The sequence below is a fragment of the Pseudorasbora parva genome, chromosome 8 (genome assembly GCF_024679245.1).
Source record: "Pseudorasbora parva isolate DD20220531a chromosome 8, ASM2467924v1, whole genome shotgun sequence".
Lineage (NCBI taxonomy): Eukaryota > Metazoa > Chordata > Actinopteri > Cypriniformes > Gobionidae > Pseudorasbora > Pseudorasbora parva.
In genome coordinates this window covers 17,740,300-17,753,049 of record NC_090179.1, presented here as the reverse complement: position 1 = coordinate 17,753,049, position 12,750 = coordinate 17,740,300, and the positions used below count along the sequence as shown (strand labels likewise).

The window sequence follows — 12,750 nt, the reverse complement described above, 5'->3', positions numbered from 1 at the left end:
AGACTTTAACTAACTTTCTTTCTCCATAAAGGCATTTAGTTGCAGAAAATAGTGTGTTGCCTACGATTTAGGCTGTTCATTTTATCATCAGATATTATGTCACAAAAACATGAGAAGATATTGAGGAAATAATATGCTTTATTTTTATTGAATCATACAGGAAACACTAAAAGCAGATGTGCAAAAACCTCTCCCTGTGGAGTAATTATGAATAATGAGTATAACAGCTAACTGAACGAGTTACCAGGCCTCACCTCAACTAGGTATTTTGTTGTTATTGTAGCATGACTAATATTGTAACCACTAAATAATAGCTTACAGATAGAATTACAGATTTGCCAACATAATGCCAACATTGGTTAATATGTAAATGCTAATGCTGTTTCGTAGGTGCCATATTGCTTTGGTCACAAGCTAGAAGTTGGTCTCATGTGACACATCAATGTATGTAAACACTAGTTCATATGAAGCCAGTTTGAGATGCAGCAAGTTGACATAAATCAGATTTTGTGTTGAGTTCTTATTTATGAGCCTCGATGTTGTGGCGTCAAGGTTAGTCCACTTCCTCAATGGTAGGACCAGATGAGGAACCACTTCCTGCCCCTCCAGGAAATCCCCCAGGCATTCCACCCGGCATTCCACCCGGCATGCCACCTGCGCCCTGATAGAGCTGGGTGATAATGGGGTTGCACACTTTTTCCAGCTCTTTCTGTTGGTGCTCATACTCATCCTTTTCTGCGGTCTGTGGCACAAAACATAAGAAGTGGTTTAGAAGATTCACTTGTTGTTCAATGAGGTGACGCATTGCTTAATGCAGCATTTGTCAGCTCTGTTACTGAAGGCACACCAACAGTTGGGTTCAATGGGGTTTAAGACACACTTAAGAAAAATTAGCTTCACTGCTACCATAGTCTATGATTGTACAATAAATATGTATGTTTTCATTGAACATTGATGGAGCAACAAATTTTGTGTGAAAATAAAATATATAAATGTATGAGGTGGTGGGGTAAAAGACTCATCAGAAAGAGGCAAAAGCACAATGTATTGAAACAAACACTTTAGCAAAAATAATTTGAATAATATCAAAGGTATTACTTGTTCAAAATAATCACTTTAGCAAAGTTTGTAGTATTTTGTTAAAGAGTTTTATAAATAAAAATATACTTTTGTTATAAACATATGTTGATAAACATATTGTCATTAAATGTTCATTTAAAAAAAAAAAAAAAAAACAGAAACTAAATCTGAGAAACTGTTATTAGATTTTTGTACTAGTCACGGCTTGTCCATAACAAACACCATGTTCAAGCATAAGGATGTCCATCAGTGCACGTGGCACCAGGACGGCCTAGACCGGATATCGATGGTCATCTCATCTGACCTCCAGCAGTATGCCTTGGACACATTTGGATGAAGAGAGGGGCGGAGCTGTCAACTGATCACCACCTGATGGTGAGTTGGATCCGATGGCAGGGGAAGAATCTGGACAGACTCGGCAGACCCAAACATAATGTGAGGGTCTTTTGGGAACATTTAGCCGAGACCCCTGTCAGTGAGATCTACATTCTCCCAACTTCGATGGAGTTTCGATCAGATCCCGAGGGAGGCTGAAGATATTGAGTCCAAGTGCACCATGTTCTCCACTCCACATTGTCAACCTGGCTGCTCGGAGCTGTGGCCGCAATGTCTCTGGTGCCTTTCGAGGTGGCAATCCCTGAACCTGGTGGTGGACACCGGTAGTAAAGGATGCAGTTAAGGATCCTATCGGGTTTGGCTTGCTTGTGGGACCCCTGAGACAACTGATGGCCGACTGGCCAAATGAACTGCAGCCCGTGTAGTTGTGGAGACAAAAAAAAAAAATCGGGCCTGGGAGGAGTTTGATGAGGCCATGGAAAAAGACTATCAGTTGGCCGCGAAGAGATTCTGGCAAACCGTTCAATGCCTCGGGAGGTGGAAAGCAGTGCCCTACAAACACTGTTTACAGTGGAGGTGGGCAGCTGTTGACCTCAACTGGGATATTGTCGGACAGTGGAAGGAATACTTTGAGGATCTCCTCAATTCCTCCAACACATCTTCCATCGAGAAGGCAAAGGGCTGGGGGCTCGGAGGTAGACTCGTCCATCACCCAAGCTGAAGTCACCGAGGTAGACAAGGCACCGAAACTTGGGAGAAACTGGAAGGAGTACTTTTGTCCATCAAATGTCCAACTTCATTTTGGAAACTTTGTCCATGTTTAGCATGGGAATCCAAGTCTTTAACCATGTAAAAAGCTCATTATGCATTAAATAGCATTTCACCCCCGCTTTAAAGTGTTATTTCACCCAAAAATGAAAATCCTGTCATTAATTGCTCACCCTCATGTCATTCCAAACCTGCAAGACCTTCGTTCATCTTTGGAGAAAAATTAAGATTTTTTTGAGGAAATCTGAGTTCTCTGACCTCTCCATAGACAGCAATATAATTAACACTTTGTTAATTTTATTAATCAGGGTCAATTAATTGACAATTAACAGCAATAGACAGCAATATAATTAACACTATCATTAAAGCAAGGCCCAGAAAGGCAGGAACAGCCATTGTTAAAATCATCCATTTGACTCCAGTGGTTCAACCTTAATTTTATGAAGCGACAAGAATACTTTTTGTGTGAAAAAAAAGACTTTATTTAACAATTTATTCTCTTCTGAAAATCTAAAATATCTTTATGTTCTGAAGACAAAAGTAAGTCTTCGAATGACATGAGGGTGAGTAATTAATGACTTTAATAATTGAATAATTGCTGTCTGCGATCTCTTCAAGAATCAGCCAAATTTACATGAGCATCATCATATGCGGTTAATTAAAAGTTAAGGTAATTTTGCCATGTAGAGGTTTAAGGGAGAATAAAGTCAACTGAGCCGTTTACCCTGGTGCACATTTAGCCCTATTGTACCCTACTTTTTAATTTTTTATTCATGTTCACATTTCCTAATTAAACATACTTGATTCAACTCATCAGCTTATTAGTAAAGACTCAAAGACAAGAAATAGATCAGTCATATAATTGAGACATCCAAAATGTGTATACTTTGGTGTACATTTAGGAACAAGGTTGGGAAAAATCTCTTTAGGGGTTTTAAAGAGACATAGTTACTCCTGGGACATTCTTAACCCCAGTAAATTGAATGCAGGCTTATATCTTATGTTATTAATCACCATTAAAAATTTTCCTCAAACACTGAATGTTTTACAACATTCCCTACACTATAAAAATGTTTTGTTGTTTTTTGTTGGTTTAACTTAAAAAAGTAAGTAACCTGGTTGCCTTAAAATTTTGAGTTTATTGAAAATAAAAAGTTGAGTTGATACAATGAAGGAAATTTGTTTAATAAATAAAAACTCAGAATATTATTGTATCTGAACCACATAAAACATTTAATAAATCATGAAAATAGCACTATTTGGCATGTTTCACTGTGTCATCAGAAATAAAACACACAATTACCCAATATGCTTATAAAATCTTTTAATAATATTTTAATAAAGGTTGTCGAATCTCAAAAATTGTTCATTGTATTAACTCAAAATGTTAATCTCAATGAACTCAAAATTAAGGCAACCAGGTAACTTTTTTTCTAAATATTTTTTACAATGTATCATTGTCCAAAGCACATGAATATGAGGCATACAATTGGGTGTCTATTGCTAAACATCGGCATTACATTCTGACACCACATTGTTTCACACTGTCCACTTTTTGAACCACAATGCAGAGTGGGATTTCATAACCTAGGTTAAAAGTGGGGCTAATCCTGCTTCTAAAATAATGTTTTTCTACCTAGGGTTTAAAGTAGGGTTTAGAACAAAAATAGTCCAAGGCTAAGCACAGTATGAAAGGCCAATTGGTTGGGTGAAACACCAGGTGGCTACACAAATGGATTTCACTTCCTGAAGATGAGACCATAAAATAAAGTTCCTTCAATGACATGATCATAACAGAAAGGGATAGTTTTAATCATGTAAACAAGTGTAACCTGTAGATTGTTTTTTAGGATGTTGCCTACCTGGTTCCTGTCAAGCCAGGCTATGACCTCATTGCATTTATCAGTAATAGTTTTCTTGTCTTCTGCACTGATCTTGTCCTGCAGCTTGTCATCCTCCACAGTGCTCTTCATGTTAAAGGCCAGGGACTCCAAAGTGTTCTTGGCGGTGACCTTCTCCTTCTGAGCTTCATCCTCTGCTTTGTATTGGTCAGCCTCTTGTACCATACGTTCAATGTCTTCCTTGCTCAAACGACCTGAAAGAAACAGAAGAGATTAGTGGGAAGCCCTGTTTAAATCTGGTATTAAAATGTGTTGTGGTCTATTGGATCACAAGTGGATGATGCTAAACACAGGTGTGAACTTGTAAAAGTGGACAAAAGATACTAAGGGTGTACTCACACTAGGCACGGTTGCCATGAACCGGGCCCGAGTACGATTGCCCCCCTCCCCACTCCCCCTCTGGCCTGCACTCACATAGGGTTTCAGCATTCGTGCCGGAGCACGCTTACGTCATTATGGTGCAACGGTTTCGGGTTTCAGCATTCGCGCCGGAGCACGTCTACGTCATTATGACACGACGGTTTCGGGATAAACAGGAAGAGCGGTGCTCTCTGAGTCTGAACACAGTGGTCCACAGCCCTCTCACAGCCTGTTGTTAAACAGATGTGTCGTCTTAGTAGCACGAAAATTTTCACGTAATCGTGCTGCTCGTATGAGGAGGTTTGCAAGGTACCAGCTGAAGTGCAGCAAGGACTTTGCAGCTTTGATTACGGACTCCAGCACGGTTAGCGCTCACACTGCATGCGAACCGCGCCCGAGTCCAACTGAACCGTGATCTGGCCCACCTCTTCCAAGCGGGCCAGGGCCGGCTAATCGAGCTGAGCCCGGGCACGGTTTGGAGCACTCACACTAGTCAAACGAACCGCGCTTTGGTAGTCAAACGCACTCGGACACGGTTCTAACTGGCTAGTGTGAGTACACCCTAAAGCTTAAATTGACTAAAGAGATTAAAGGACCAGGTGTAAACAAATGTCTCCTGCGTCTACTTGTGATCCGATTGACCAAACCACATCTTAATACCAGGTGTAAACACGGCCCAACAAGACTAGTTTTGAATTCCAGAGTTGAATGAGTATATAAGTCCACTCTTTATCTACCTTTGTCATTAGTAATAGTGATCTTGTTCTCTTTGCCAGTGCTTTTGTCCACTGCGGATACATTGAGAATACCATTGGCGTCAATGTCAAAGGTAACTTCAATCTGTGGCACACCACGAGGAGCAGGAGGGATGCCTGTCAACTCAAATTTGCCAAGAAGGTTGTTGTCTTTTGTCATGGCTCTCTCTCCCTCATATACCTAGGGATTTGAAAATAAAAATGACTAAAACAGACTCCAAATGGTTACAAATACCTCAATGGTTTGGAAAAGTTTCAAGGACCTTCCTGAAAAGCCAAACATTGCTGTTCAGCAGCATGTTATTTTCTGGATGTTGGTTTGTGGGTGTCCTTATCAGGCTTTTTGACACTTTCCATGCCATTGACGAAGTTGACTCGTCATTCATGAAAAAATGCTTCCCTTTTTACAGTTTTTACGGCTTTCTGTGTTTTCACGTTTATACACTAGGGTAATAATACACATCTCCTGAACGAGTACAGTATATCCAGATCAAAACACAGGACAAAAAGCATTAGAAATGTTGATCCAGGAAGTGGTTAAAACTTATATACCCCAAAATAACCAAAAATGCTGGCAGCAATCTTTAAAAATAAATCACTGGCAGAAAAAGAGACAAGCTTTACCAGCAATCCTTCTGTGGTCAGGAGGTTTAAATAAAGGTCATATTGGTTGACTATTAATTTTAGCCGGTGAACAGCAATCTTTGATGTTCCACCAGGTGGACCTGTACCAAATCAGCTTGGAAACCGATATTAATGCTGTCATTTGACCTGGGATAGGTACAACAACTTCTTTAATTTACCTGGATCAATACACCGGGCTGATTATCCGAGTAAGTGGTGAAAGTCTGGGTTTGCTTGGTGGGAATTGTGGTGTTCCTCTTAATTAACACAGTCATGACACCACCAGCCGTCTCAATGCCCAAAGAGAGAGGAGTGACGTCCAGCAGCAGGAGGTCTTGGACATTCTCTGATTTATCACCTGCTAAGATGGCTGCCTGGACAGCTAGGTGGGATTTGAGGAAAGATTAGTATATTGCAAAGCAAAAGTGATTAATAATCCATCTGCAGTGGAAATCAACCGTCTTACCTGCTCCATAAGCTACTGCTTCATCAGGATTGATGCTTTTGTTAAGATCCCGCCCATTAAAAAAGTCCTGAAGCAGTTTTTGAATCTTGGGGATGCGAGTGGAGCCACCAACCAGCACAATGTCATGGATCTGCGCCTTGTCCATCTTAGCATCCCGAAGTGACTTTTCCACCGGCTCCAGTGTACCGCGGAACAGGTCGGCATTGAGCTCCTCAAAACGTGCTCTGGTGATGGAAGTGTAGAAGTCGGAACCTTCAAACAGAGAGTCAATCTCAATGCTGGCTTGCGTGCTGGACGAAAGTGTGCGCTTGGCACGCTCACATGCTGTCCTCAGGCGTCGGACTGCGCGTTTATTGCCGGTGATGTCTTTCTTGAACTTGCGCTTGAACTCGGCAATGAAGTGGTTGACCATTCGGTTGTCGAAGTCCTCACCACCCAGATGGGTGTCGCCTGCAGTAGACTTGACTTCAAAAATGCCATCCTCGATTGTCAGAATGGACACGTCAAATGTTCCACCACCCAAATCAAAGATGAGGACATTGCGCTCACCACCAACCTATAGTGAATTGTGGCCATAAAGCAACAGTTTAACCCTCCTAACTCCTTAATGTTAATACAACGAAAGTTCATCAGTGAGATGATGGACAACAAAAGTGTCTGCTAGCAACTTCATCCAAACATCTTTACAACCAGTTAAGCATGTGTATCAAGTTATATATAAAGTCCTGACCTAGGTAAAGTATATCTGAGGATGTCTGTATACCTTTTTGTCCAATCCATAAGCAATAGCAGCTGCTGTTGGTTCATTGATAATACGAAGGACATTAAGGCCAGCAATAGTTCCAGCATCCTTCGTGGCTTGGCGCTGAGAGTCATTAAAGTATGCAGGTACTGTAATAACTGCATTTGACACTGCCTGAAATAACAAGAAAAAAAATCACTATAAATCAGAATGTTTAGCATCTAGTGTGATGCAACAGCCAATTTTGGCTTTAGAATAATTTGCATAGCTCCTAGAAGTCCATGTCTCCCTAAGAGATCCCTAAGAAAAAAATATAGAGATGTTTTACTTTTGTGGAGGAGAGATTTTTGTGATTAATAACAGTATTTGCATTTATGATTACAGTTCACTTTGTTCAATTTCATTTTGTTCATGAAGAAACAGTAGATGCTTTCAGAAATATTACTTGTAAAAAGTTTTTAAGCAATACGGGTTCACAAAAGCATCCTTGTTGACACTAACGATTGTGGCCAAGATGACATCCTTCCTGAAACCAGCAAAAACATTGTTATCTTGATTAATATCTCTCAAAAGTCAAGATACATTTCAAACTTTTGAAATGTGCTTTGGACATTTGAACATCAAATGCGTGCTGCAGAACGCGTGCTGCAGAATCAGATATTAATCTGTGGTTAATTTCTCAACACCACTGGTGTCTCTAAACTGTGTTTGCAAAACGTTGCACTCATGCATTAGAGATAGTATTGGTCTTCACTACTTGGGTTTCTCTGTTTTGGTTTCATGCATCCTACTAAAGTAGCCAATGTGATCAATTAAAGGCTTTATGTTCATTATACATTATTTCATGGATAACAGTGCTTTTACATTGTTATATTCACCTTGCCTAGGTAAGCCTCAGAGATCTCCTTCATCTTAGTGAGGACCATAGAAGACACCTCTTCAGGGTAGAAGGTCTTAATTTCCCCTTTGTACTCCACTTCAACCTTGGGCTTGCTCCCATCATTGATCACCTTAAAGGGCCAGTGCTTCATGTCAGACTGAACCACTGGGTCATCAAAGCGTCTACCAATCAGGCGCTTGGCATCTGTTGAGCAAATAAAATGCAACAAACAAGCATTGCTTTAAAGTTGTTGCTGGTTTTGGCTGAGTAAGAAATGACTGAATTACAGTATTTGCTTTTATAGTTACTACAATGCCACCTAATGGAGAATAGTAACATATTCAAGTGTCAATGTCAATCTTTAATGTTTTTCCTCAAGCAAAATGCACCGTGTTCTGGTAAATTATGTTATTGGCTGCCTTACCGAACACCGTGTTGGTGGGGTTCATGGCAACTTGGTTCTTGGCTGCATCCCCGATCAGTCTTTCGGTGTCTGTGAAAGCGACATAGCTGGGGGTGGTTCTGTTCCCCTGGTCATTGGCGATGATTTCCACTTTTCCATGCTGGAAGATTCCCACACAGGAGTAGGTGGTGCCCAAATCAATACCCACTGCTGGACCTTTCGACATCCTGTCTGGACCAGATGACCAATGGTGATTTTATTAAAAGTATCTGAATAAGTTATTTTAATAAAGACAGGGAAATAATTTTTACTTTCTTACATATATACAATGTACTAAATTACACCTAAAATGTGTATTTGTTTTGTATAAACAGCTGTACAGTACTGAGTCCAACAATGCCATTACCCTAAAGCAATTTATTTAATGCATTGTTTGCATAAATTATTAAACTTTTTTTTTACAGAACATTTATTCTCAAGTGATAAATGCAGATTATGAGCTTAACAGATGAACCACAAGGATATAAAAGTAAATGATCTCAAAACAATTTGCATAAATATAATTAAATTTTATAAATATTATTACAATTAATAAATAAAAAATATTTTGTAAATAATAATATAATAGGATGCATACTAAACATGAGTAATCTGTATCAGTCATCAAAAAACAATTTGTCAATCTCTAAATATATAAAACATGTATCTGGCATGTTAATCATAATGTACCAAGGGTGTGGCACGATGTTTTCGATTAAGAAGGCTGTGTTTTGTTCTTGTTGTTCCCAACAGTCAAAGTGCCATTATGTCATGAAAGTGTAGACTCGTAGGAATACCGCAGTGTTTAGGGTGGCATTTGGGTCGGGACCGAAAGAGAGGGGTGAGCGGTTGCAATTTGCAACCTCACCACTAGATGCCGCTAAACTTTACACAATGCACCTTTAAGTAGAAATCACACAAAAATTTAGCCTAGAAATCTATACACACCCTAGCGGCAGCAAATCTATTTTGCCGCGAATGTAGTCTAGAAACTCTCAATAGACTTCTAAGCTGGAAAAACCAAACTCTGGTCAGGCCAGTCACATCATGTATAGAATCGGTCGGCGGGGCTTAACATAATGACGGCAGAGTTGCGGAGGTTCCGTGTGCTGCTAGTAAACAAAGAAGCTGGCGAACGGCGGTCTGTCAAATCGGCTTTGGCCGCGACTCTGGAACACTTACTCTGGAGTTAAGTTTTTCTTTGAGTAAAGAACAAAGAAGGGCACTGAAATCATTCTTGAGAAGGGAAGATGTGTTCTGAGTTTTGCCAATCGGATATGGCGAAAGTTTAATTATCAACTAGCTCTGTTTCACCTTCGTTGCTCTGGTTGGTTGTAGCGCTATCCAATTGCTTGCAGAGGGAGTTTGAAAGACAACTGTTTATCCCGCCCCTCGGATTGAGCCCTGCCAAAGGTGAGTTCAACCAAACATCTTGATGTGGGTCTGGCTTCTCAGACAAAAAAAAAAAAAAAAAAAGTTCATTTACATACAATGTAGCTGGCTGATGCTTTGCCCTTTAATTGTTGTGATGTCATAAGCCAACATTGTTTCCTGATGACATCTCCTCTTCTTCCCTTTTATATTGAAACTGAATTGGTGAGGTACAGAGGTAGGTTTAATTTGGTTTCTAATAATCATATTTAATCTTTATTGTAATTTTTTAGCATTTCTGTTTGTTAGTTTTTTCATTACAGTTAATGTGTATAATGTTACTTTACTTACCCATGTCATTTTACTTTTTTTGAGATATATTTTTGTCTTCTGCTAAATATGTGGAAATGAGAGCACATGGAGACAAGTGCACTTCATTATTTCATAGAAAATGTTCAGGGAAATTCCATCAAAGAGGCTGCTCATTTGTTCTTTTGTATCAGGTATGTGTTCTCTGTTGTATTTGACCGGTTACACATTTACAATCCTTTACTTCCTGCGCCCAAGTTACATCCACATTTGTGCTGCAGTCATGCTGCCTTGTGCTGTCAGCTGCTTTAGAAAGTACTAGATTGCCTGCTTGGCTACATGCCATGGACAAGTGTGCGTGTGTGTGTGGGGGGGGGTAATGAGTATAATAATATACTTATTATATTATTATTATTATTTAATATAGTAAATAATAATAATGTATTTCAAATAATGTATGAAATAAAAATAAAACCAGGTTTCCTTAAACAGGTCGGGATAGAAGAACGACTGGAGGTTTCACTCCCACTTAACTAAGAGCAAATCAAAAGAGAGATTTTGGTTAAATCCTGAGATGAAAATATAGGCCTGACAAAGAAGCAGGCTGTTTGGAAAGCTGATGTCATGAGACATAAGCACAGTGGAAATTAAGAGACACAAAGGGCCTAGAGCTGAAGGGGTCATGTGACCGACAATATGCATGATTTGCTGTGTGTAACAGATATTTTTATTTTTTACATTATTTGTAGTTTAGTTTGTAATAATTTCCTTTTGTGCTGTTGTCATTTTATTATTATTTATTACTATATAGGTTTAATACGTTTTTACTTGTTTTAGTTTGTATTTATTTCCAGTTAATAATTGTAGTGTTTCAACTTTTTTATTCAGTTAAGGCAACATTTCAAATTTTTGTTTATTTTATGTTTATAAGCTAAATATAATATAAATTAATATTTACATGTTATTTCAGCTTTGCTTATTTCAGTGATAACCCTGCCTATAGTACATACATTTTTTCAAAAACTAAAACTTATAATAATAATGATAATAATTAATAATAATTACATATTTAATGTAATATTTCAATTGCAAAAGATATTATAAATGCATTTCATATTAATTAAAAATTAATATAATTAAAAGTATCCAGCATGCATCTATGCAAACTTCAACATTTTAAAAATGCATTCTAGGATACACCTAAAAGATTATATATAGGTCCTATATATCTTCTGGGAAATCCTTATGCTGCCTTTATATACTTTTTACATGCTCAGTTTACTGTGGGATTAGATGGATGGCTGCATAATCAGTCCAGTTTGGACTAGAACACACAACTTTGCTTTGGTTTAGCAGTGTGCAATAAAAAGTGGAAAATATTAATGCAGAACTGCCAAAACGTTGCATATCTAAAGCAGACATAACAGAAAATCAAGCCAAGCTGCTTCCAATGCTTCAAAGACCACTTTTACCTGACTGGTAAAGCTGTCTACTTGAGAGATAACGAAGTGTAACGTGTGTCCTTTCCCTTATCACGGGGTCTGCCCTCGGCCAAAGCCCTGCTAGAGCGCGTCCTGTGCCTTTCACACTCCTGCACTGCTGGATTCAGAGGCAGAAGCCCTGGACTCTTCTGTGTATATAGCCACAGCAGTCGAAAAGATTGCAGTCACCTGACCCACAGCGCAGAGAAAGTTCCAGGCTGTAGTTCTCATGTGTTGCAGTCTCGCCAGCCAAACGTCTCCATTTAAAGTGAGTTAACAACCAACCAAGGCAGTGCAACACACAAGACACTGGTTTCCATTCATGGGAACGTTTTATTAAGTATGACACAAACTCAAAAAGTGCAGTGTCCTCACCTTTTATTTTGCAGATTAAAGTACTTTGTCTGAGGTCTTTTTTGTGGTGCTTTTTGTCTCAAAATGCCCTGTTGTGCTGTAGCAAACTAGATCAACAAATGCTCTCGCAAATTATGTTTATCAGACAGTGTTAAAGGGGTCGTTCAACCAAAATTGAAAATTCTGTTGTTTACTCACCCTCGAGTTGTTACAAAGCTGCATACTTTTATGTGTTCTTCTGTACACAAAGGAAGATATTTTAAAGAATGTCCGTAACTAAACAGATCTCAAGCCCCATTGACTATAGTGTCTGTGTGTGTATGTGTGTGTGTGTGTGTGTGTGTGTGTGTGTGTGTGTGTGTATGGGGTGGCATATTTTTCATTCCATATGTTGTGATAGAAGTGATATTTAGACAGAAATGTATACATTTGTTACAAGAGAGTGCATCAAAAAATGTCAATGGGATGGATGGCTATTGTTGGTATTATGCCTAAACAAAATCATTGCAACTTTTTAATAATACTTCAAATTTGGAACACAACTTGGTTAGGTGTTTGGCTTTGATTTTAGAGTAAAACGCCCGCACATAGAAAATAATATTTAGTACAGCACATTTGATTTACAGTAAATTTAAACTTTCATAACTTTTTCATGCTTCAATTTTTAAGTTCTTTCAATAGGGTTGCATTAGACTAAATTAATTTATATGGCAAATAAATTAATTAAATATTTGGTTAAACTTTATTTAGATTCTCCACTTTAGACATTCCAACTGTGTAACAGTGTAACTAGTCATTAGAGTATTAGTAAACTTTTAGGGATTGTAGAATAAGTTGATATGTAGTTGCACAGTTAGTTTGTCTAAAGTGGACCATTTCAA

At 38.7% G+C, this 12,750-nt stretch overlaps 1 protein-coding gene across 2 annotated transcripts; it reads right to left on the bottom strand.

The window, feature by feature from the left end:
* Window positions 1–120: 120 nt before the first annotated feature.
* On the bottom strand, window positions 121–11,702 carry hsc70 (heat shock cognate 70). Of its 2 annotated transcripts, none has more exons than XM_067450257.1 (9): window positions 11,507–11,702; window positions 8,337–8,542; window positions 7,911–8,116; window positions 7,054–7,206; window positions 6,291–6,846; window positions 6,004–6,206; window positions 5,183–5,381; window positions 4,047–4,279; window positions 121–742 (listed from the first exon to the last, which is right to left on the bottom strand). In XM_067450257.1, the coding sequence occupies exons 2-9, from the start codon at window positions 8,539–8,541 to the stop codon at window positions 554–556; spliced, it is 1,944 nt and encodes a 647-aa protein (XP_067306358.1). In that variant the 5' UTR covers window position 8,542; window positions 11,507–11,702; the 3' UTR covers window positions 121–553. The 2 variants fall into 2 exon arrangements, with proteins under 2 accessions (XP_067306358.1, XP_067306357.1); XM_067450256.1 differs by having other exon boundaries at window positions 8,337–8,546; window positions 11,507–11,701.
* Window positions 11,703–12,750: the final 1,048 nt, after the last annotated feature.